We start from the raw sequence: 21,329 nt of genomic DNA, 5'->3' as shown, positions 1-21,329 counted from the left end.
GATCAGCCGCGCTGTCTGACAGTGTGCTTGTGCAGTACATTACAAGGCTGCTTACCCTGGGAATCAATTTGTGGCTTCCTTTTGTTTCCATCCACAGACACACAGTCGTATTCGATTATGCCTTTAATACCACGCGCTAACAAAATGTACCTATGTTGACAAAAGCCTGTTTCTCCTCGGGCGCGCGGGGGTGGGGCGATCTGGAGCCTTATTGCCGAGACAGTGATCTCTCGAGGCCGCGGCGCTCTTGGCCCTTTTTCCGAGGCGTCTCTCTCTCTCTCTCTCTCTCTCACCTGTACTAGATGAGGCAAGTCTCTCAATTCAATTCAATTCAAAAAGCTTTATTGGCATGAAATTTCACAAATGTTGCCAAAGCACAATTATGACATAAACAGCAAACAACATTATACAATACAACAACAATATCAACAGAACAAGATCAAAGAAATAAAGGAGGGTGCGGTGAATAAAACATGGTACATATATATATATAGTATATGTGTCCTACTGGTTGTCCCTTTTCTTGTGACATGAATTGACATATTTTGCAGCTAAAACTGCACATTCTTTCTGTTCCCCCAGGAGGAATGGCAATTTCTGCACTTCTGTCATACTTTGGAATTCTGGGGAAATTATTTCAATTTTTGGAAAGAATTCCTCCCTAATATTTCTGTAATTTTCACATTGTGTTAGGAAGTGTAGTTCTGTCTCTATGGCTCCATCATCACAAAGACAGCACAACCTCTCCTCTCTGGGCAGCCAGGTCTGTCTGTGTCTGCCCTTCTCTATCGCCAAACCATGGTCACTCAGTCTGTACTTTGTCAGAGTCTTTCTTAGATTCTTATCAGTTACTGTGCTGAGGTAGTCTGCCACAGTATACTGTCTGTTTAGGGCCAAATATGTTTCTAATTTGTGTTGTGATTGTGTGAGTTGATTCCAATACGTAATGTATTTATCTTTTTCTTTGGTTATAATTTGGTTAGGTCTAATCTTCTGAGGCTGGCTAGGGTTTGTAATGTCAGAGTGTGAGATGTCAGCCAGTTTCACTATGAGTTGACAAAAGGGGCTCCTTTGTAGGTCCAGCTCTTGGCAGGCCAGGGCTTTATGATGATAGCAGGCCGGGTCACTTTTTTTAATATGGCTCCAGAATTTAATTGATCTTTTTTGCATATTTATGAGTAACGGATATTGTCCTAATTCAGCCCTGCATGCAGAGTTTGGGCTTTTCCTTTGTACCCTGAGAATTGTTTTGCAGAACTCTACATGCAGGATCTCAATTGGATTTTTGTCCCATTTTGCCCAATCCGTTACTAATAAAGGGCCCCATACCTCACTGCCGTACAGTGCAATTGATTCTATAACTGCTTTAAATATTTTGAGCCATGTCCTGATTGGAATTTGGATTTGAACTGAACGCTTGATGGCATAGAAAGCCCTTTTTGCCTTCTCCTTGAGTTCCTTTACAGCTGAACAGAAATTTCCAGTGGAGCTAATTTGTAAACCTAGATATGTATAGCTATTTGTTTGTTCTATTTGGGTCGCACCTATTTTGAATTCTGGGTAATTTCTCTGCAACTGGGATCTTTTTTGGAAGGTCATAATTTTGGTTTTCTTCATATTCACTGTCAGGGCCCAGGTCTGACAGTACTGATGAAGAATGTCCAAACTTCGCTGAAGACCTTCTCAACAACAAGAGGTGCAAATCCAGAGCCTGCAGGATAATGAAAGACCCCCACCACCCCAATAACAGCCTGTTCCAGCTGCTGAGGTCAGGCAGACGCCTGCGAATTCTAGAGACTAAGACGGAGAGGCTTAGGCTAAGCTTCTTCCCCCAGGCCATCAGAGCCTTGAACAATGAACATCGAGAGACACAGAAACTGAACTATCCACACACAAGTACATACACGACACGCACGCTGAGCACGCTCACACACTAGCAGCCACTTTAACACTCATGCCGCACACACGCACACTTATGGCCAGAGGAAAGGCCACTTAAAATAGTATAACATCAGGAACAGTGTATTGCACTACTAAAGCTAACTAGCATGTCCTATATGCTCTGTAAATACTAATGTACAGATACCGAGATGGCACACCATGTACCTGTTTATTGCACTGTTTTATTGGATTCTATTAATATGTTGTACCACTGTATTTTATTGGATTCTATTATATGTTGTACCACTGTATTGCACATCGTCGCGGGCAAGACCAGCCGCATTTCATTGTATACCTGTATGCCGTGACAATTAAAACTCTTGAATCTTGAATCTTGAATCTTGAATCTTCTCTAGTAGGAGACAGTATGACCAGGTCATCTGCATAAAAGAGACACTTAATTTCTGTGTCTGTGAGAGTGAGACCAGGTGCTGCTGACTGTTCTAATAATAATGCCAGTTCATTTATATAAATATTGAACAGTGTGGGGCTGAGGTTGCAGCCTTGCTTCACCCCTCTGCCTTGTGGGAAGAAGTCTGTGTGTTTATCTCCAATTTTGACAGCCAATTTGTTATTTTCATATATGGATTTAATAACATCAAAGGACTTCCCCCCTATACCACTTTCTATTAATTTAAAAAGTAAACCCTCATGCCAGACTGAGTCAAACGCTTTCTGGAAATCGACAAAGCATGCATGAATCTTTCCTTTATTTTGATTTACATATTTATCGATTAGTGAGTGTAGGGTGAAAATGTGGTCAGCTGTTCTATAGTTTGGGAGGAATCCAATTTGACTTTTGCTTAAAACATTGTGCTCATTGAGGAAATCTATAATTCTTGAATTTAGGATGCTGCCAAATAATTTCCCCAGATTACTACTAACACAGATGCCTCTATAATTGTTGGGATCATATTTGTCTCCGTTCTTGAAAATGGGTGTGATCATCCCTTCACTCCAGCTTTCAGGGAAATATCCCACACTTAGTACCAAGTTAAATATTTTTAAGATGGCCAATTTGCATTTTCTGTTTGTATGTTTTAACATCTCATTTAATATGCCATCAGTCCCACATGCTTTTTTGTTCTGCAGAGCTTTTAATTTGTCTTCCAGTTCTAATTCACTGATTGGGTAGTCCAGTGGGTTCTGATAATCCTTAATAGCGCTTTCAAGATTTTTTTATTGTTCAGAAATGTGTTCTTGGGCTTGATTCTGTGTTGGTTTTCTATAAAGATTTTCGAAGTGGTTTTTCCATGTATCTCCATTTTGAATGGATTGTTCATTTTTATGTTTCTTGGTAAATGAGTTCCATTTTTCCCAGAATTTATTTGACCCCAGAGACTCTTCAATTAATTGTAACTGGTTTTGTATATATTGTTCTTTTTTTGTTCTCAGTGTGTTCTTATATTGCTTTAGAGTTTCACAGTAACTAAGACGGAGTTCCTGACTATCTGGATGCCTGTGTTTTTGGTTGGAGATATTTCTTAGTGTCTTCCTAATGGATTTGCAGTCTGAATCAAACCACCTTTCCTTGTTTGTTTTCTTTGGTTGTTCTGTTTTACATTTTAAAGTTGATGATGAGGCCAAATGATCAAATATGTGGTTGATGTGTACCAGACACCACTCTACACCTTCATTATTCTGAGGGTAAATCTGGGCCAGGAAGGAGTCTAGAAGAGACTGTGTTGACTCACTGACCATAGCATCCTGGTACTGCTCCAGACTGTTGTGAGCCCATCTGTCTTTCATCTTTATGTTGTACAGATTACAGGGTTGAGAGCTTATATTACCTGTGTCTGCTCTTTTTAGATACAAAGTGATCTGAGAGTGATCTGATAGAGGTGTTTGTTCTTTTACAGTGAAGGCTCTCAAGGAGGTTAGGTCTAAATCTGTTATAGCATAATCAACGGTGCTGCTACCAAGTCTTGAGCAATATGTATACCGTCCAAAGGAATCCCCTCGCAACCTTCCGTTGGTAATGTACAGACCCAACGCTCTACAAAGCTGCAACACTTGTCTTCCACTCTTGTTTGTGTTTTTATCATAATTATTCCTGTTGGTAAGGATAGGGAAATTGAGGTGATCTCCAGTGATATAACTGTCACCTTCGGTACTAGTGAAGTCAACCTGCTCACCAGTCCTAGAGTTTAAATCTCCCATGATCAGCACAGATCCCTGGGCCTGGAAATGACTGGTCTCTTCTTCTATGGTGGAGAAAATCTCCTCGTCGAAATATGGAGACTCATTTGGGGGAATATAAATTGCACATAAAAAAATACTTTTCCCGCTGGAAATTATACCCTTTTTTAATTTTAACCAAATGTGATATTTCCCTTTCTTCTTTATTTCTATAGAGTCTGCTAGTTGTGATTTATACCATACCAACATCCCCCCTGAGTCTCTGCCCTGGGTGACTCCATTTAGTTTAGTTGATGGGACAATAATCTCTCTATAGTTAGGAGGGCATCCAGTAGGGACGTCTCCTTTACACCAAGTCTCCTGTAAAATAACAATATCAACACCAGTAACCTTGTCTAAGAAGTCAAGATTTCTGCTTTTTAAACCAAATAAATAAGAATTTAAACCCTGAATATTCCAAACTGATATGCTAAATGATGTCATTGAGATTGTAACAAGTTGTCATTTCAAAAGGAGAAGAAAGAAGTAACTGTTTTTTATCATAAAAAATATACATTTACAATGTGATGAGATTTAACCTGGCATGTATGTACCTTTTTTAAAGGAGTACTACCTACTAATTACCACTGACCCTGAGTGTGGCCCATTAGATGAGAGCATAACGTGCTCAGCATGTCCTGGATGGATCTCAGTTCACTGTGGGCGGGGCCTGCTGCTCCTCGGACCACCTCTGCATACAGTCTGCCTGGCTGTTGCTGCTGCTGCTGTGGAGGTGGTGGTGGTGGTACAACATGGGGTGGTGCTGTCCTGGGTCTGTGTGCAGGCTGGTTCTCATCCATATGTCTGATGTTCTCCAGTCTGTGCTGTGGAGGTTGTAGGTGCCGCTGCTTGGGCCTGGGTTGGAAGGCTCTCCTCTGCATGCTGTCGGCTGGTCCTGCGATGTGCCTCTCCGTTTGAGTGTTGGAGACTCCCGTGTTGCTCCTTCTGTTGAGTGTTGCCCGTCGATTTAGTGTGGCATCTTTTAGTGTCTTTGTAAACCGTGGAACTGCTTCTTTGTAGAGGTGAACATCATCATAAAGATCGTGTACAGTGATTGAGTCGTAGTGGGCAACGTGCACATTTGGCCATTTTTCACAGTCTCTAGAGATACTGACATTGACTTTTTGTATAGTCTGTGAGAGGAAGTCCCTCCTTGGTAACAGGGTGGACATCACTATCTTAGGGAGGTGAGACATGCCTTCTCAACGACATCTCTAAGAGACAGGGCCACTCTCTCCTGTTGTTCCCCCAGGTCATTGGTGCCTGTGTGGATTAGGATATGGCTTGGGGATCCTAGGTCAGTCTTAGAGAGAATACCCATGGCTGCCTCTGTGTTTGGACACCAGAGTTTTGTCACCTTGTGCCTTGGGAAAAGCCTTTTCTCGTTGATGAATTTTCCATTTGAGTCGATCAGTAGCACAATATCTGCTTTTGCTGTGGGGCTATCTGGTCTGGTGGGACCACCTGTGTGTGTGTGGCAGCTGGATTCTTCTCTCTCTGCTGTTGGGGGTATGATATCATCCTGCTGTCTGTTCTGGGCTGGGCTCTCTCTCTCTCTCTCTAACCTGTAGTAGATGAGGCATGTCTCTTTCTCTCTCTCTAACCTGTGGTCCACAAGGTGTGGCTTTTAAGCTGTTGAGCAACATCAATGGGCTGCAGGGACATCAATAAGGCTCTAACATCAGTTCAGAGTGGCCAAGAGGGCAGTAATGGACACAGGAGTGATGTGAGCTTGTGTGTGTGTGCGTGCGTGCGTGCGTGCGTGTGTGCGTGCGTGCGTGTGAGCGAGAGAGGGTGTGAGAATATGTTTTTGCGTGTGGACTTTGTGTGCATCCGTCTTTGAGTGGAAAACCGTACGTCGTGCAGTTCAGAGGAAAGAATTGATTTGATACACAATTCATAAAATATTTAAGAGCCGATGGGGACACATGGATAAAGGGAGGCTGGATGTGTGATATCTATCTGTCTTTAGTTTGCTCTGGCGAAAGAGAGCTTGTCTTAAGATTGTGTTGAAATAGAGAAAAGATGATGGAAAATGAAAGTGAATTTCCTGAGAGAATAGGAAAGGACGTAACGGAGGATAGAGGTGCCGGACATGGTGGAGTAGAACCTTAACTTTAAATACTTTCAAAACATTGGATTAAATTAAGAGGTTATGGCAAAAAGGCTATGAGTGTGTGACGACTCATTTCAAGTTCCAGGTAACCATAGTTAAATTCCATTCCTGCATAAACGCGGATCATTGTTCAGCATTCCTAAGCAATTAGCCTATTCACATATACGCCTGTAGACATATGGTATGGTATTTATTTTAGACAACAAAACATATACAGATCGTTACATACAGTACAGTACTGTAGGACGTTGTAGCGTCCGTCTAATGACTTTGCGCCTCCTGGCGGCATAAAACAGAACAGCAGCCTGGGTTCCTAATTAATTCCAACGACGTGCTAAAGGCTTCATCTGTATAAGGGCACTCGGAGAGAAAGCCCTACCCATCTATCAGCTATGAAGATGTGTTATTATGACAGGGTTATATCACATTCTTGCCATGGAGCAAGACACCTCACTATAATTTACTTCCAACTGTGGAACTGCTGTCTGACAGTTGTGCTCACTGCTCACTCACAGCTCACTGCAAAGTCTTCGTTTATAAACCACAGCAGTAGTTTTAGCTTGGCGAGTGGCGAGATGCAGTGCTAGAGTAGTCGCACGCTCCCTGTGCTCCCGATGCCAATCTTATTATAGCAACTTAATGCTTGCCTAAAGAATTGACGAATGCCACTTTTACACTGAAACCACCCTGTCTGCTTAGACATTTCGTTTATGGTCGGATTTAATTTAAATGTCATTTATTAAATGAGTAAAGGACTACGGAGCCAAGGCCCTCCCGACACGCTTGTAGACATACAGCCAAGACGACACATACGTCACACGCCGCCAACAGTCATGACAGACTCAGCGGAATTAAATCTAGGTGACCTAATGAAGGCTATTAAAGACGGGACTGATGTCTCTAACAAAATCGCCAAACAAGTGGATCAAATCCAATCTGCATTGACAGCCATGGATGGAAAGCTGACAGGTTTGACAACAAGAGTCGATACTATGGAACAGCGCGTCAGCGACGTGGAGGACCACACCCAACAAGCTGACAGCCGACTCCTCAAATTAGAAAAAGAAATATCATACCTGACGGAGAGGAATATCGACCTGGAAAATCGCAGCAGAAGGTTTAACCTTAAAATCCACGGCCTTCCCGAGGGGAGAGAAGGTCCCGACCCAACCGCATTTTTCGAGACGTTCTTCTCGAACCTGTTCGGCCCTGACGCGCTCCCGAGGCGCATCGAGCTACAAACAGCGCACCGGGCCCCGAACACACGTCCACCTGCAGGCCGCCCGCCTCGTAATGTTTGGGTTCGCTTTCTCCGTCTCCAAGAGAAGAATAAAATTCAACAACTGGCTAGGGAAAAGCGGTCCCTCACATTTGAAGGTGCCAAAATCCAAATCTTTCAGGACATCCCACCGGCCATTCAAAAGATGAGAAAGGAGATGTTTCTCGAGGCCAAAATAGCCCTACAAGACAATGGCATTGTCTATAGAATGCGTTGGCCCACATCATTACAGATCGACTTCAAAGGGAAGCAGGTGATGTGTCATTCAAAAGAGGACGCTGATGTGTTTCTCAAGCAGAACAATTTTCATCAGAAAACTAATAAAAGCGGCCCAGCAACTGTTGAACACTAAGATGACAACCAACGGATCAAGATAAGTGACTGTTCTATGAACATTTGAACTTCTATCTCTTTACTTAATTTTTTTTTCCACCCATAGACATTTGCCCATAGCCATATTTATATCTAATTAATGATCTACGGTGTTGAATTAGAGCAGTCAATTGGTTATGTATCTCTGAACATTTGAACTGTCTTTTCTATTTACTTCATTATTATTTCACCAATGCTATGCCTACTATTATTGGAGGATAATCGATCACTAAAGAACTGCATAGGAGCCTACTGAATATTTATATTAATATATTTAATTAATGATCTACGGTGTTGAATTAGAGCAGTCAATTGGTTATGTATCTCTGAACATTTGAACTGTCTTTTCTATTTACTTCATTATTATTTCACCAATGCTATGCCTACTATTATTGGAGGATAATCGATCACTAAAGAACTGCATAGGAGCCTACTGAATATTTATATTAATATATTTAATTAATGATCTACTGTGTTGAATTAGTGCAGTCAATTTGGTTATGCTGTACAGTAGCTTGTTGATTAACACAGTGCAGCTGTATTGGTTTAGTTTCGCTCGTCAAGCCTCTTGCCATACTTTAATATAGCAGGTTTTGTTTAGTGTTATTATTGTCATTATTATTATTTCCATTATCATGATCATCTTCACTACTGTCTTTTTTTTTCTTCTTTTATTATTATTATTGCAGCTTGTTATTCGCTTTTTTTCGAGACACTTAATCAAAGTATGCAAACTCTTTCAAGTGAGTCACGCAACATACTTTAATGTAACGTGTTTTGCTTAGTGTTATTATTATTGTCATTATTATTATCACGACCATCTTCACTACTGTATATTATTATTATTATTGCAGCTTGTTCGCTTTTTTTTTTTTTTTCGTTAGCTCTCCAAGAACATGAATTTTTGACAATTAGTGTGGTACTATAGGCTTGTTTGCATGCACATGGCTATATGAATGTGTGTGAGTACACATACATTCCTGGACAGGCATGTGTGTGTGTGTATGTGCGAACACACAGTACATATGCATTTATTATTATTTCTCCTAAAAAGCCTACTTACTGCACAGATAGGTGCAGCACATATACGCATGCATTTAATATGATCTCGCTTAAAGCCCATTCACTGCGTTGGTATGAATACTACATTTACTATTTCATCTAAAGCTTTTTTTTTTTTTTTCATTATGCATGGGCAGCAGGTGCACGCACACACTTATTATTTTCACTCAAAGCCCATTTCAGGTGTGTAAGTGCAGCATTAACGCAGGCACACGTGCAATACGTATATGCACTTTATTGCAGTTATTAGTTCATATAAAGTCCATCTGCTAAATGTGAGACATTTACTTGTGGCCATATCTAATGCCATAGCTTCAGTTTATAGGTTTAGTTCAAAAAGTTGTAAAAATCTCTCTGCTGGACAGAGACCACGAAACTCGGGAGAGGGCAGGAGCTCCGGGCACCACACCACACGCGTATCTCAGCGGGAGATGCTTCGGCGTGAGGGGGGAGGGGGGAGGGGGGAGGAGGGAGGGGAGAGGGGGGAGGAGGGAGGGGGGAGGAGGGAAGGGGGAGTAATGTTGTCTGTATCAGTTCTTTTTTATTTTTGTGTACTTGGCTTGGTCGCCCTATTGCAGTTTTATTTTATTGTTTTCAGTGTTTCTCATTTGCGGTGTACCCAGCACATCTATTCATTATCTTGCCGGTATTATGACCCAACCTAGATCAGCACAGCGGTCGGGAGGTGTACTTAGGTTTTGCAGCTGGAATTGCAGAGGCCTAAATCAACCGATCAAATGTAGTAAGGTGATACATCATCTTCAACATCTTGGCGCTAACATTGCTTTCCTTCAAGAGACCCACTTAAAGGGAACGGATCATATCAAATTAAAGAGGAGATGGGTGGGTCAGGTTTATCATTCGTCATTTCAAGGGAAATCCAGAGGGGTAGCCATTCTAATCCATAAATCTGTCAACTTTGTTTACTCCGATATTATCTCGGATCCTGGCGGGAGATTTGTGATAGTTATAGGACGGCTGTATGATGTACCAGTAATTCTGGCTAATGTATACGGCCCCAATTGGGACAATGAGAACTTTTTTCAAACACTGTTTGCCAGGATACCTGATATGTCAACACATTATCTGATTCAGGGTGGAGACCACAATGTCTGGATTAATCCTAGATTAGATCGCTCATCACCCAGGAATAGTGTACCTTCAAGATCTGCCAAAATCATTCATGCCTTTATGAATGAATTCAAGGTCTCTGACCCCTGGCGATTTTTAAACCCACAAGGAAGACAATATTCTTTCTTTTCACATGTTCATCAAACTTATTCTCGTATTGACTTTTTTCTGATTGATAATCGACTCATCCCATCACTACACTCCTGCTCTTATGAAGCGATCGTATTGTCGGATCATGCTCCAGTGCTTCTGGAGTTGTGCTTCCAGGAATATAACAACTCGCCACCTCCCTGGCGCCTAAATTGCCGTTTATTGTCAAATGAGAATTTCGTTAATTTCATACACAACCAAATCGATTTTTTTATATCGACCAATAAGACCCCTGAGATTTCAGCATCTTTACTATGGGAGACATTGAAGGCATATCTGAGGGGTGAGATAATCTCATATAGCGCCTATGAAAGGAAGGATAGAAAAAGACAGATGAGTGACTTGACTAAGCAGATTAGTCAATTAGATAACATACATGCTACTCAACCATCCCCGGATGTCTATAAAGAACGTCTCTCCCTCCAAGCTAAATTTGATGTCCTCTCCTCTGCTTACGTGGAGGATCTAATGATTAAATCCAGACAGACGTACTATGAGCATGGAGACAAGTCTAATAAATTATTGGCCCATAAGTTACGACAGGCCTCTGCCTCACATCAGATCCCTCAAATCCAGACAACCAATGGTTTAACTACGGATCCCAAGCTAATTAATGAAGAATTTAAAAACTTTTATTCCTCCTTATATACATCTGAACAAACCTCTGACCCTTCTGCCTATGATAATTTTTTTAATTCATTGGATATACCACAGATAAACCCGGAGGCTGCCACAGGGCTGGAGGGACCAGTCACGATAGATGAGCTCAGAGAGGCCGCCTACTCTATGCAAACAGGGAAGTGTCCGGGGCTAGATGGTTACCCTATAGAGTTCTACAGGAAATTCTTTGATAAACTGGCACCCATTTTAATTGACATGTATGCAGATTCATTTAGGTCACTTAAGTTACCCCCATCCCTTACTCAAGCCTCGATTTCTCTGTTGCTAAAAAAAGATAAAGACCCCCTATCCTGTGGAAGTTATCGTCCTGTCAGTCAGTTGACGGTAGATTTAAAGCTTCTATCAAAGCTCTTAGCTATGCGCTTAGAACCTGTCCTTCCCACTATCATATCTCCAGACCAAACAGGTTTTATCCAGAATAGATATTCATTTTCCAACATTAGACGTCTCTTTAATGTCATATATAGCCCTTCCTCCACAACTAGCCCGGAGGCTGTCATCTCACTAGATGCGGCCAAAGCTTTTGACCGTGTGGAGTGGGGATATCTTTTCGACACATTGAAAAAGTTTGGACTGGGGGATAACTTTGTAGCTTGGGTGAAATTACTTTACACCTCTCCCACTGCCTCAGTAAGGACTAACAACACACGTTCAGCACAGTTCCATCTACACCGCTCCACGAGACAGGGTTGCAATTTGAGCCCACTCCTGTTCGATGTTGCCATTGAACCGTTGGCCATCGCACTTCGATCAGACCTTCGTATAAAAGGTATAATCAGAGGGGGTGTTGAACAGAGGACCTCCCTATATGCAGATGACCTGCTTCTATACGTGTCTGACATCTCCACATCTATTCCAGCTGCACTTGACATATTCACCCGATTTGGCCGTATTTCAGGGTATAAACTAAATTTAGACAAAAGTGAACTTCTTCCATTGAATGCAGAAGCTCGAAGTTATCCACTGCATAACTTCCCATTGAAAATTTCCCCCCATGGCTTCAAATATCTCGGTATCCAAATTAGGGATACATTTGGGGACCTATTCAAATTTAATTTTGGCTCTCTACTGACTCGATTTCAGGAAGATTTTGAACGTTGGTCATTATTACCTCTCTCTCTTGCTGCACGTATCAATTGCGTTAAGATGAACTCTCTCCCAAGGTTTTCTTATCTTGTCCAGTGCCTGCCTATCTTTCTTCCCCACTCATTCTTTCAAAAAATTGACAGCCTAGTGTCCAAATTTATTTGGAATAACAAAGTTCCCAGAATTAGTAAAGCTCTATTACAAAGGAGTAGATCTCTGGGTGGCATGGCTCTACCTAACTTCAGAGCCTACTATTGGGCAGCCAATCTCAGAATCATACAGCAATGGCTACAGTCAGACAAACCTCTGGTGTGCCCTATGTGGGTTGACATCGAAGCCTCATCTGTCAAACCTGCTTCACTAACCGGTCTTATACATGCCCCCATTAGTTCTCCATTGGCCCCCTACTTCAAAAATATAATCGTTAAAACTACATTCAGAATTTGGAATCAATTCAGACGCCACTTTGGGTTTAAAACTCTATCCCACTTGGCCCCGATAGCAGCTAACCCTTTATTTCACCCCTCATTGATGGATGGAGCATTCTCCTTATGGGCCTCACTCGGTATTAAAACACTAGGTGACCTATATATAGATAATGTTTTTGCCTCCTTTCAGCAATTATCAGAGAAATATTCAATCCATAGCCGACATTTCTTTCGGTATCTACAGATTCGTAGCTATGTCTGTAGCATTAACCCTATATTTCCCAACCTTCCAGAGGTAACACCCATCGACTCCTTTTTAACCCCGATGTCTTCCATCAAGGGCATGATATCGACTATGTACAATCTCATTCTCTCCTTATGTCCAACCACAATACACAATATTAAAAGTAAATGGGAGGAGGATTTAGAGGAGGAGATCTCGGATGACATTTGGGTTGACATTCTACGTCTTGTTCATTCTTCTTCTATTTGTGCAAGACACGGGCTGATACAATGCAAAATTGTTCATCGAGTACACCTGACGAAAGTCAGATTAGCCAAAATGTATGAAGATATCGATCCTATATGTGATAGATGTCATTCGGCCCCAGCCACATATACTCACATGTTTTGGACATGCCCCTCCTTGCACAGGTATTGGACAAATATTTTTGAAACCATCTCGGGAAGTATTGAGACAAATCTTGAACCAAATGTATTGACAGCGCTTTTTGGATACTCCCCACCTATGTTATCACTTTCAAAGCACAAAGCACACATTGTGGCATTTACCACTCTACTGGCCAGGCGGCTGATTCTGTTTAAATGGAAGTCCGCTGCTCCCCCCACTCACCTTCACTGGATTAGAGACATACTATACTTTATCAAACTTGAAAAGATAAGATGCACTCTGAGAGGTTCTTCATCTATGTTCAAGAAAACGTGGGGTTCATTCCTTGTACTTGTGGATGATGTACAGTTCCATACTATTCCAGAATAACAATTTGTATGCTGCTTGTTGGTATTCATCTGTGTGAACGTTAATTCAACGTGAGTTATTTGATATACCGGATATACATTGGAGAAGCATATTTGGGTACCTAAACATGTGCTATATATTTGATATACTATGTATATACGTTTGAGACGACTGTCGAGCGACCAAGTCAGTGTTTGTTTGTATTATTATTTACTTTTGAACTCTGTTTTATTTTTTCTTGTTTTTAATTTTTTTATTTTATTTTCTTCTGTTTAATGTTGTTATCTGTTCTATGTGGACAATGACAATACAACAATGTATATATACAGACATATACTTATAATGTCTATGTCCTCAAAAAAGTATAATAAACAAAAAAGTGAAAAAAAAAAATAAACCACAGCAGTGCACTACATGACGCACCACATCCAATTATACTTCTACAGTCGCAAATGGCCTCTTAAATACGTATTCATATTTCACTTCCCCCAAAGACTGTGCCTTGATTGATTGATTGATTTCATTGTGGATTAGAGACATCATCCAAGGGATAAAAACATGATAAAATGCAAGCACTTATTTCCATCATGGTCCCTGGTATTAAAAAACAGGACATACATCAACGTAAAACAACATCATAAAAACATCAACATAAAAACAACATCATAAAACATTAAGATACAATATGCATATACAGTTGAAGATAAAAGAATAATAAATAAAATTTTGATTAAAGCGATGGCGCTCTAGCGCCCTCTGGCGCCCCGCCCCGTCGCTGGATGAGTTAACACTTTGAGTGCCACTCACGAGATTTCTCTGGTTTTTTTATAGGTGGTTGCTAGCCACTCACGAGATTTCTCGGATTTTTATTTTTTTTTTAGCGGTCTGAAAAATTATTGCATCACCCGAGCCTACCCGAGTATAGCTGAGCGGCGCCGGCGATCACTGTGGAAAAAAGCGCCCCCTGTCGTCTCCCAGATGACATAAGTGATTTTGGAATGGACTATGAAAATGAATGGGGAAAAAAATCCGGTACTCCACATTTTCCAGTTCACTGATCCAGCCGGGGTTACCACAGTTCATTCTGGAACCTCAGATCCCCGCTGATCATGGAGATCTACAGTATCGCGTTGGATCCATACACGTATCGATTTTTTCGAATGGTGATCAGGAATTGGAATATACCAGTTGGATACCATCTGATGTCAGGTAAGGACTCTATGTTATCAGTGTTAGGATAATCAGAGTAAGTTTGATGAAGTTATAAGCTGTTTTGTGAAATGTCTTCTTTCGGTTTCACTGTAAAAGTCTGTGAGGAAATCAACGGAGCGATTATCCGTGCGTGGCCGTAATGTGCTTGCGTGCACGTATAATATTGATCATCTAGCGTTTATTTGAAAACGATTCATAAAAAGGCCGACGAATATCAACGTTGTGGAATATTCCACTAAAAGACGATTTTCATAGAATGCTCCAGAATGAGCTGTTTTTTATATCAAAACAGGGGCTTTTCTAACTGCTCTGAAACGGAAACGACGCGATAAAAAAACAATCTGCCTTGACAGCACTGACTGGAAAATAGTCTTTGATAATGCGATGGGCAGATTAGACACATAGCCATAATTTAAAACATAGATTAGGCGATATTAACGTTAACATTGGCGCCGATGGTGGCATTCAGCCGGTAAAACGGAAAACCAGGCGTGGCGCTCAAAGTGTTAAGCATCAGGCAAAAAAGGGGCCATTTTTGTTTTTGTTTTTGACAACTGCATACCTTTTTTGCAAAGCTGTATACAGCACATGCATGAGCCTGGTCTCTTTTGAAAGGTAACATTCTGAAGTTGCTAACGCAATAAAGAAGAATCACTTTGAGTGCAAATGTATTAGAGAAACAGAGGTTTGAACACACTGAAGTAAAAGTTGTGTGTGGGATCGCTTTCGGAGGGGACGCTCGTTGTCTACAACGGTGATCAATAATTTTCGCCATCAACGGTGATTGGTCAGTTCAGGACCGTTCATTACCGGACGTGGTCATTTGACGGAGCGGCTTGTCAAATGACGCTTGCCAGATATATCATCATGTAACTCGAGACCCGAAGCACGGAGTGTGGTGGTGATCGAAAGGCGGCAAATTCAACTATCGCACTGTGTATTGGATGATCGACAAAAAATGCAGCCCGGAGCCGGCAGACAAGCGCAAAGTTCCGCGAGTGCGTGACGGCACGCTGTCGGGCTGTCCGATGCTTAAGAGGTTAAAACACACCGTTGCCTAACCTAGCCGACACAATCAAGTTTACATTTTACATTACATTTTGTCATTTAGCTGACACTTTTACATAAAGCGACTTACAAGTTCTGTACAACAGGTCAGCAGGAAGGGTACAACTCTTTTAGCTGAGTAACAATGTTCGTCAAACAGTGTCGAGTGCATAGTAGTAAAGACAAAATATGATCATAGTAGGTAGTAATATAGGCAAAAAATATTGTTTGGTGGTGAAGTGCATGATAGTAAAAGACAGTACGAAGGTTAATGTTTTGTTTTTTCATTTTCTTCCATTTCAAATATTGATTGAAGAAGTGTGTTTTTAGTCGACGGCGAAATATTGGTAGAGAGGATGTAGAGCAGAAGTTGTAAGATTTTCTGAAAAAATTATTATCGATCACTAGATTTCTCAATGTGTCCATTTCCTGAATAGAACTAGATGACAGAGGAAAATTGTCCATATAGCGAACAAACATGAATGAATACTTAAACTACAAACATGAAACTGTTCTGGGGCGCCCCAGTGGCGAACCACATAGCGCGCTCGGCCCGGGTTCGACTCCCGAACCAGTCGTTATTTGCCGAATGTCTTCCCCCCACTCTGTCTCCCATTCCTCCTCTGTCTCTCCCTACTGGACTGCCCAGTAGAAATAAAGCGATAAAACGCCAAAAAAATAAATATATAATAATAAATCTTTAAGAACATGAAACTGTTCTGACGGCACAATATTGATGTAACTAAGAGATTTGCTGGGATAGTGAGTGAAATATCCGAGCCCTTGCTCAGTGGCTGGTTCATAAACTCAGGCACTCCGTCAAGTGAGGAAGAGAGCAGTTATTTGTGGAATAATGGCTCTGAGCAGCAACCTGTCTAGTATCACCCTCTTGCTCTACCTCCTCAGCCACTGTAATAGACAGACAGACGGACAGAATGACAGACAGACAGACGTGATTGCAATGCCCCCACCAGGGCTTGGCGCTGTGTGGGTGTAATTAAAGACCAGCATAACATGTGCCATCCCAGCATGGCATTTTCATTTCTTGTGGTTAATCTCACTGACGTGGATAGTAGCAGTTTTCATCTTTTTGTTGGAAATAAATGGAGGAGAGAAATGCATTTTGACCTATCTCCAGCTCCGCCCTCTTTTCCTGACCCTCCAATCGCAAATGTTGCTTTCCTCAGTCAACCCAAGATTTATTTTCTGTCTATTTCTTGACCCTGCAATCACAAGAGAGGGGAATAGCTTGAGATGTCAATCGAGACCTTGCCCAGAATGTTTGTGTAGTCTTCCAACATGGCTGCCTGTAACATAGCAACTATTGTTTTGTACATGGCAATGGAAGAGACAATGATTGCTATGTGCAAAACAACAGTTGCTGTGTGTTGATATACGAGAAATACATCAACAAAACCATAATAATTTGGTGTATTGTTACTGGACATTGTTTTACCTACTCTACCACTGCACAGAGATTAGGCGTTTTCTTTTGAACGTGGTTACTAATGGTTACAGTCAGCCATACTGGAGGAAAGAGACCTACACAAACATTCTGTAAACGGCCTCTATTGAATTGAAAGAGATGACGTAGAATGAAAGAGGCACCTTGGCTGTCTTCAGTCTGCCCCGTGGCCTGCACGGCCTTACAGATCTGCATGCGGATGATGCTGATCTTCGTCTTGCTGTCCCGAAGCATCTGTTGAGCGGACTGGAGGAACTTCTTGTCCTGCGGGGGGCACCGTTACAGAATGAACAGGGTAAGAACTCCCCATTAACTTGCCATTTTGCATCAGGGGGCGGTTGTGTATAAACCTAACCCTTACCTTAACCCTTTCACTACCACACTACAAAGGGTTAACGCTGTCACTACCACACTACAGAGGGTTAACCTTTCACTTCCGGTTAACAGGCTGTAGTGTGTGGTAGTGAAAGGGTTAAAGAAAATAAACTCCCAACATTTTGGTAAAGTGAATCTTCCCCAGAGTCAGACAAGAAGACTGATATCGGTTTCATCTCCGTGTGTCCTGTAGCCCCAGAGAGAGGTCCAGGTGTATGCTAGCTTAGCTTAGCACAAGGACTGGAAGCCTTAGGGAGCAGCTAGCCTATAGCTCCATCAAAAGTGAAGAAATATTTGATTTAATTTCATTTCAAATCTTTATTTCAACTTGTGAGACACTGAGGTTACCCTCATTTACAGTGGCGACAAGCTTACAAAACAAAGACACAGTTATCAGCAGATTAATACGTAAAAGGCACAACAAATAAGAATAAACAATACAACTTAAGACGGTTACACGTCGACACAGATACTTTTAAATGCAGCAAAAGAAGGAAGAGAAGGAGAAGAGAAGGAAGAACCTTCAACTTCAACAACTCCAAAACTGACGCACAGAGATGAAACCGATCTACTCTGGTCTGTATCTGGGGAAGTGTATTTTCCAAAATGTCGAAGTGTTCCTTTAAACTTAACCCTTTCACTGTCACCCTACCAAATGGTTAACCCTTTCACTGCGACAATACAGAAGGTTAACCCTTTCACCGCCACACGACAAAGGGTTAACCCTTTCACTACCACACTAGACGGTTAACAAACAGTCTGTAGTGTGGTAGTGAAAGGGTTAACCTTCTGTAGTGTGGTAGTGAAAGGGTTAATAGAGACCTCACTCCTAACCCTAACGTCAACTAGAGATGCTTTTCTTTCGTGATCACATCCTGCAGAACCACAGCCCCCGGGGGGGCGCAATGGGATGAAAAAGGCTGCCCCAATAGGGTAAGACAGCAGATGAGTCAGCAGAATCCCCCCCCCCCCCCCCCCCCCGCAGTGACCTTTATCAATTCTTAGAGACTCTTTCCACAGAAGTCAGTTGGTTGAGCAAGAGAGGATGGTTTGTGGCAGAAGCGGACAGAGAAGTCATAGAAAAGGAAAGCAGATCTGAAGAGGAAAAGGCAGAGGTTACTAGGCTATCCTCTACAGTAGGGTGACCATATTGTGATTAACACTCTGCCCCCAGCCTCAAGATACTTAAATGATACTCGAAGGTTACTGAAAGATACCTTATAATTTTTATATATTTAAAGTATGCCTCCTCTGTATGGATAGAAAATTATTATTTATATTATATAACAAAATAATATCTCTCTATAACCAAAGTTACTCAACATGCTTTATTATGCCTAAAGTAATCTCTGACAAATCTCAACTCTTAAAAATCAACCTATAAACAAAATAATATCTCTTTTCAAGTCTTACTGGACAAAATAAATAACAAAAAAAATATGAATGAATGTTCTAAATAATACCACTTCTGTATTAGAGAATCCAACTTTAAAAAATATATATTTTTAATGTAATGTAAATGATAAAACGGTAACCTCACAAATATACTAATTTAAAAGTGCACTATGCAGTTTCGGATGTCAACATTTGAATAACTTGCAATTATCCTTAGAATGATTGTATCATAAGCATCTTATATCATCATAAATCAAACCAAAACATAATATTCAGGTATCAAAATAGTTTTGAATTATTTTCTTTCCCCCTCTGTATAGCTGCATACTTCAATACATTTGGTCAACTTTGCCATCAAACTCTCACCTCGCACAGCTTTATTTTTTATGTTTTTCTGTGTCCATGTGAGCTTTGAGATCCGACTACACCCCTCTAATCATCTTTGAGTGTGCGTATAGGTGGTTTCAGTGGAATGGTGTTGCTAGGGAACAGCTTGGACCCAAGTGTATTTATGTCGAGGAAACTATAAAAGAAGGAAGGGTGATCATCACGTCACTGTGTAGCACGTCGGTGCCAAGTGTGGAAACGTTCAGTTTGGCCGACATTGAGTTGAATGGGATCAGTCTCCTTGTTTATGACCTCGTCATTTAAAACAGGTTATTACCTCATTGTTAACTAACGTTCGATATATTGGTTGATGTATATTTCTTTAGATAGCTTGAATTATTTAGAATTTTATATTTTATTAGTGTGCTTCTCCATGCATCTCCCATTATGCTTCAATAGAACTGGCACCAAAGTCTGGCACCAAGCAGAGCATAGAATGCTGGTGGTCTGATGTAATGAGTGACCCTTCCTTCTTTTATGGTTTCCTTGTTTGCAGTGTTTGCTAATATCGATAGCCGACAGGAAATCAAAATGTAGTTTGCTCTAGAATAGTTTGTTTCTGTTGTGGAACCCGTCTATACAAATTCCTTATTCCCAAGCAAACTATTGAGAAGCCCATGAGACAGAACATGTTTACAGCAGGTGTTACCACGGTGACGATTTGCTAAAGTCAATGTAGTAACTGAGGTTTAAAGGCCCAATCAGTGATCCAAACGTAAACAAAATGGGTAACTCCGTTTGGCAACATTGTTTGGCAACGTTGGATAGGCGGATGTCTCAACACATTTGTACTGATTGCATGGTGACCTTTTGTTGCCAAGATAAATATTGTTTATTTTGGCCTCAGTCTCACTTCATTTCCTGATGACGAACACATTTCCCTGTGGTGATGCCCAAACACTGTCCTACCCTAACACTGCTGCCCTACCCTAACACTACTGCTCTACCCTAACACTACTGCTCTACCCTAACACTACTGCCCTACCCTAACACTACTGCTCTACACTAACACTACTGCTCTACCCTAACACTACTGCCCTACCCTAACACTACTGCTCTACCATAACACTACTGCTCTACCATAACACTGCTGCTCTACCATAACACTACTGCTCTACCATAACACTGCTGCTCTACCCTAACACTACTGCCCTACCCTAACACTACTGCTCTACCCTAACACTACTGTCCTACCCTAACACTACTGCCCTACCCTAACACTACTGCCCTACCCTAACACTACTGCTCTACCATAACACTACTGCTCTACAATAACACTACTGCTCTACCCTAACACTACTGCTCTACCCTAACACTACTGCTCTACCATAACACTGCTGCTCTACCCTAACACTACTGCCCTACCCTAACACTACTGCTCTACCCTAACACTACTGCCCTACCCTAACACTACTGCCCTACCCTAACACTACTGCTCTACCCTAAAACTACTGCTCTACTCTAACACTACTGCCCTACCCTAACACCACTGCTCTACCCTAACACTACTGCTCTACCCTAACACTACTGCTCTACCCTAACACTACTGCTCTACCCTAACACTACTGCCCTACCCTAACACTACTGCCCTACCCTAACACTACTGCCCTACCCTAACACTACTGCCCTACCCTAACACTACTGCTCTACCCTAACACTACTGCTCTACCATAACACTACTGCCCTACCCTAACACTACTGCCCTACCCTAACACTACTGCCCTACCCTAACACTACTGCCCTACCATAACACTACTGCTCTACCCTAACACTACTGCCCTACCCTAACACTACTGCTCTACCCTAACACTACTGCTCTACCCTAACACTACTGCTCTACCCTAACACTACTGCTCTACCCTAACACTACTGCTCTACCCTAACACTACTGCCCTACCGTAACACCACTGCTCTACCCTAACACTACTGCTCTACCCTAACACTACTGCTCTACCCTAACACTACTGTCCTACCCTAACACTACTGCCCTACCCTAACACTACTGTCCTACCCTAACACTACTGCCCTACCCTAACACTACTGTC

The 21,329-nt window shown here is 41.7% G+C and overlaps 1 protein-coding gene across 2 annotated transcripts in view; it reads right to left on the bottom strand.

The window, feature by feature from the left end:
- LOC311240741 (serine/threonine-protein kinase N1-like) overlaps nucleotides 1-21,329 on the bottom strand; it is a 222,827-nt gene that overhangs the window by 66,127 nt on the left and 135,371 nt on the right. For both annotated transcript variants that reach the window (XM_084329313.1, XM_084329312.1), the window contains exon 4: nucleotides 17,271-17,391. In XM_084329313.1, coding sequence (XP_084185439.1) covers nucleotides 17,271-17,391 — 121 coding nt within the window. The remainder of the gene's footprint in view (nucleotides 1-17,270; nucleotides 17,392-21,329) is intronic.

This window comes from Notolepis coatsorum (genome assembly GCF_963971535.1).
Source record: "Notolepis coatsorum genome assembly, chromosome: 14".
Classification (NCBI taxonomy): Eukaryota; Metazoa; Chordata; class Actinopteri; order Aulopiformes; family Paralepididae; genus Notolepis; species Notolepis coatsorum.
This window is presented reverse-complemented; position numbering and strand designations above follow the sequence as displayed.